This window comes from Drosophila willistoni (genome assembly GCF_018902025.1).
Source record: "Drosophila willistoni isolate 14030-0811.24 chromosome 2L unlocalized genomic scaffold, UCI_dwil_1.1 Seg196, whole genome shotgun sequence".
Classification (NCBI taxonomy): Eukaryota; Metazoa; Arthropoda; class Insecta; order Diptera; family Drosophilidae; genus Drosophila; species Drosophila willistoni.
In genome coordinates, this window is record NW_025814048.1 from 7,252,801 (window position 1) to 7,258,535 (window position 5,735).

The 5,735-nt window shown below is 30.0% G+C and overlaps 1 protein-coding gene across 1 annotated transcript; it reads right to left on the reverse strand.

The window, feature by feature from the left end:
* On the reverse strand, positions 1–349 carry LOC124459994. The gene is made up of 2 exons (XM_047009970.1): positions 221–349; positions 1–138 (listed from the first exon to the last, which is right to left on the reverse strand). The coding sequence occupies exons 1-2, from the start codon at positions 347–349 to the stop codon at positions 1–3; spliced, it is 267 nt and encodes an 88-aa protein (XP_046865926.1).
* Positions 350–5,735: the final 5,386 nt, after the last annotated feature.

Genomic DNA, 5,735 nt, shown 5'->3' on the forward strand with positions numbered 1-5,735 from the left:
TCATGTCAAACATAAGCATTTGGCTTCTCTGTCTGCCCCTTTTTCTCTATCTCTCTCTCTCTGACGCTTTTCTCTGTCTGTCAGGTCTGTTTTATTGGCACGCATGACAAATTGTTTATTTTGGCGTTTAAGTTTTATGTTATATATGTATATGTATGTATGTATATATGTATGTTTTTTGTTTGATTATTTCTATATATAGTATACATATATTGTCAATACTTTGCATTTCACTTTTTTTTTTTGGCGGCTTTTTTGTTGTTGGTTTGCCAATCGATGGCATTAGTGAAAAATCAATTGAGCGATGGCAGCAATCAAAACCGTAAGCCATGAAACCAAAACCGCACATCACTTGTTCTTCATGTTGCTGTTGTTGTTGTTTTACTCTGGTTTTTTGAGTGTATATGGGTGTGCATGTGGGTGTGTGCTTTAGGGGTGTGCCAATGAGTGTATGCGTATGTGTATGTGTGTGTTTAGGTGGCTAAATGGGTGGCATGTGTGCGTGTTTATTTGCCTTTCGGCTTAAATTGCCTTTGACAGCCTTTGAAATATACGATTTTTATTAAATTTTAGCACTTCTGTTTTATTTATATAAATATTGTATTTCTAGCTCGATGCAAAACATGAAACAAATATTAATTTAAGCCTCTCAAAGGTTATTAGGCTTTTGTCTGTAACTTAAAACATTTCCAGACTGATAAATGCACTTGAACGATTAAAGCTCAAATAAAATCTGACTTCATCTGATTAATCTCTCTGGTCAAAGATATCTTTTCGCCCTAAAGGCTTTTTTCAGTTTCTTATAATGTTTAAATTAGGTGAATCAGTCGTATTTAATTCTTATTGTTTTAAATTTTCAATCCATTTTGGCTGATACTTCGGGCAATTAATTTCACTTTGCATATCACTTACAAGTCATTCACAGTCATATCATTATCCATTCAACTTTTAGTCCTGTCCCTGACATATTTTTGGTGTTGCTGATGAGTAGGTTACAATTAAAAAATCAAACAACAGCCTCTTCTTGTGTCAATGCTGTGGTATTAAGATTGTGGTCAATACAATATGTATGGTTTGTTCATTTTGGACTTAATATAGTTTTAGGCCTGAATAAAAACCAAATTCGTTCTGTGATCTTTTTACTCTGTTTTTTTTCCGTTTGTAGTTTAGGTGTATCGAAAACTATTTGCTTAAATTATTTGTATTAATTATTTCGTGTTTGTTAAAATAGATATTAAGTATTTAAGTATTTGTTAAAATAAAAACTGCCTGGTTTTAACCTGCTTGATGACAATAAATCTTACTAATTTATAAGATTTTTAATCATAGGCAGCACAAAAGGTTAGCAGATTGTCTGTATATCTATTTAAAGATCCACCAAGTTTGTTAGTTAAAATGAATATGAAGTATTTATGTATTTGCTAAAATATAGGTATTGTAGTATTTGTTGAAATATATATTAAATGAAATTCTATAATAGGTTTTTCAGATTTTCATAATGCTATCATTCAAAAAATTGTTATTGATAAAAAAGCTATTTTTGTAATGCATTTTTTAATGTATTTACATTTTTTAGTTTTTAAACGATTTCATGAAAATCTTAGAAAATTCACTTAATTAAATCGAAACAGCTTTATTTGTTTGTGAATATTAATGTTTTTGATCAATATGTGAAATATTTTTTAAAAATATTATTATTATTAGAAATGGGTTTGTCCGCCATTCGGGCCAAGAATCAAGAAGGCATAGTTTTCTTCTTTTCTTTTGTGAAAGCTGTCCAAATTTCTTTTTACGTTTTTCAACGACGTGTTCGGGTTGCATTATCCCAACCATTTTTAATTACCGTTTTCAGAGCATAATAGAACCAGAAATTTTCTTTTTATTGCATCACCTAAACCAAGAAAAAGCCAAGACAAGGAGATTGTGCCGAAAAAAATGAACAAGAACGCCAAAAATCAATTAAGAGCCGGAAATACAAAAAAATATACAGGTAAAATCACAATCAAGAGTTCCCCAGAGCCTTTTTTAATAATGTTATCCAATTTTTTACATATAATGGAGAAATAAGTTCTAAATAGAACTTAGAATAATGTGTATGTCACATATATGCATAACTTATTCTCCAAAATATAAGTACACGTTTGTCTTAATAAAAAGTGAAATTAATTACACACTTTCAGTTTTCTTTCGATGTAGACTTTTCCTACAGTTTGTCATTGTCGTCGAATTTTTCAGAAACTTCAGGTTAGGCATTTGCATTTCAAGTTTTTCATTTCTTCTTTTTTATGGTCTAGTCGCGTTTTAGTTTCCATTTCGTTTACCTTCTTTTCTTTTTTGTTGTTGTTTGTTTTCTTTTGTTGTTGGTATTCTGACTGTCGTTGTTGTTGTGTGTGTACTAAATTACGTGCAACTATTTTTTATGTGCAATTTCGGTTGTTTGTTGTTGATTTCCTTGGGTGAAAATTCTGGCTGCGTATCACAGACCAAACGGAGAAAAAAATTTATCACTTTCATTTGAATGGGTTCCAAAAAACAAAAAAAAAATAAATAAAAACAAAAATCCGAAACGAACCCAACTACAAACTGGCAATAAATTGAGAAAAATTTAAATTAGATGAACATAGAAAGGACAATGCAATTGTGGTAGATACTTAATGGCAATTTAAAGTTCACCAAAACTTTTTGCACTCGAAAGAAACTCGGTTTCTTTTAAAGTGATATTTTCTTAATGTAATAATATTTTCTTATTTGGTATATATCACAAAATAAAATCATCAGAGTTATTTATGAAATAAATATATAAGGAAGACTTTGGTTTTAATAGTCGATTAAGAGCAAACCAAATAAACCTCTTTGTTTTAACCTAATGACGGCAGTTCCAATTATAATAACTTTCTTTACTGTTAAGGAAAATAACTGCTAAAGCTAAGGTATACATACCTAAAACATATTTTGTGGGAAATATATTAAACCTATAGAAAAGTCCATTAAACTAACAATAGATTCAAATACAAACCAAATATATATGTTAGCTGACTTAGCTTAATACTAATGGCTAAAATGTCAAACAATTCCAATTAAACTTGAGCCGCTTTCTTCTTCTGTGTATGCTGGATATGAATATAAATTCAGACATTGCCAATGCAGTTTCTGTATAAGCATTTGGCCATTAAACTTTAAACATCAAAACATTTCTGACTATATAATCTATATTTTGACTCCTCAGTCTTAAAGCCAAATTGCTCAATTCTATATGCACAATTTGGTGCAAACTGACCCAAATCTATATCTATGTATTTATTGTCTGCTTATAGAATGAATTAGCTTAAGCATAAATTTATCAGTGGCTATTTCTTCTCAGTTTTGGTAAAATTATATTGAAATCGAATGACTAGAGTAAGAAAGGAGAAATCTGCTGTTCATTTGCAATGCTTTTTAACAAGTCCGACTCTCTGGGATTTGGCAAATCTGAAATGTAACAATTTATCTAATTGTCAATTGGCTTGCCAACAACAAAGGTGAATGACTCGAATGAGCTGATAATATCATCATAGAGTGCAACTCTATGAATTTCAAAGAGACTTTTTTTTAATCGAAAGGGAATGGAAAAATGAATTGTTGAGCAATTTGAACTTTGTATGTATGTATGGATGGATGAGGATGAGTACATGAGTACTCAAAATTTATGTGTGTCTGTTACTCTCTTTGGTTAACTGTTTATTATCAGTTTGATAGTTGGCTGTTAATTTATTTTAATTTAAGTGCAAACACGTTTCATTTCATGTTGGCCGTTGAAGAACAATAAGTTAATGCCAAGGCAAAAATGTGGCTGCTTAACGAAACTTACATGTTATACGCGTACTTAACATTAATTTCACTTTCCTTTACACACAGATACAGATACACACACACACACACACACACACATATATTTATGTATGTATCTCTATATTTGTGTATAAGTGAGAAGAAGGGAAGTAACTTTAATAGCAGGCAAAAATAAAAACACGTTTGATATCAACATAATTAGTCACGTAGTTGTTATGTTTGCTTTTAATGTGTGTGGCAAAGAACGCGTTCATAATGTGTGAGACAGTAGCAACCACGACAACAGCAACAACAGCAGCATCAGCACAGTAGCAACATTGGCATCTGCAGCAGCTGCGTAGGTAACATTTGAATGTTATAAAATAAACAAATTACCCATAAAGATATGCCTTACACGGCTATAAATAAACAGACCACGCCCATAGAACCCCAAAACAAGTGTCAAAAATGTGATGATGAGAATGATGGCGGCATCATTCAATACCTACTTAAACACATACACATTTGTTGGTATAGGGTGTTACAGAACTAAATCATAGAGTACAGGAAATACGGTCAAATTTTAATTGCATACCTTTATGACCTTTCTTGGAACTGATTTCCATGACCTTTTTGCTTTTGAAACTAAAGACAAGGCCATAAATTCTGACTGTAAACTTTATTCATGACAAACAGACATTTAGTTCAATGTGCTTCTAGAAGCCGAAATGGTTTTTCTTTGAAAAAGTCAAACTATGTATTTTGTTCGATTGATATAAAGAGAATAAAAGCTAAAAACTAATGAAAAGTATGGAAAATATTTGAAAAGATAATAATTGATCGAATATTTCTTACGATTTTAATTTCTTTAAACACCAACACGATGAATGCCATGTAACAGTGTTACTAAAAGAGATTGAAAATTGGAGAAACATCAATTAATTCTTACTGGAAGAAGATTTTGTTTTTGACTTAAATCAAAATGGTTTTAAGTCTGCCCTTGCTAGGGCAACAATTAAATTGCGTGACTATATGAAGAAAGGAAAGGTGAAAAGGAAGATCCAGTGTCATTCGCCTTGTCTGTATATTATTTAATAGATTAATGGGGTTTGGTTTGGGGTGACATCCAATCCAATGACTTTCCACAAATCTGTGGTAGACTTCAGAATAGATAAAGTATAAATAATTTATTTTCACAATTAAAGAATTATCATAGCTAACAAAATCAAACGCATTTTGAAGTAAAAATGGGCAGAATTCATTCTTTAGTAATTTATTTTGTAATCGATGTAATTTTTTCTCATTTAAGAGTTACTCCTGAATTGTTGATATTATAAAATAACTAACTGTATACTTTTATTTAGTTAAAATATAATTTTAAAAAATTAAAAACTTTTAGATACAAAACTTATTTTTTAAAAAATCGAACAGTGGTAGAAAATTGGCTTATAACCATTTTCTGCCTCTTAGGACATGTGAATTAACAAATATTGTTTATCCGGATACCTTAAGGACATTAACTCATAATTTTATACAAAGTATTTATAACTATAATCATTTTCAAATCATTAGGTAAATAGATTTTTTGAGCAAACGTAATTTGTACATTTGGTCATAATTTGATTCCAGTTACTATATACAACAAATACTGATAAGGTAAAAAGATTTTGTTTTCCAAATACAATTTCTGTGTACCTCTAGTTTGTATAGATTAAAAAAACTAAAATAAATTACTTTAATTTTATTGTAGCTAATAATTAACATATTACTGACTCTATTAATCTTATGTCATTGCCCTTTGACTGACCGAAACAATTCCTTAAAGAGAGTTTCGGAACAAATCATTTTATAACATTTTATGTTTGTATAATGTTATGTAAACTATGTGGATAATTTCTACAAGATATTCACTTGGAAAATTTCCATCC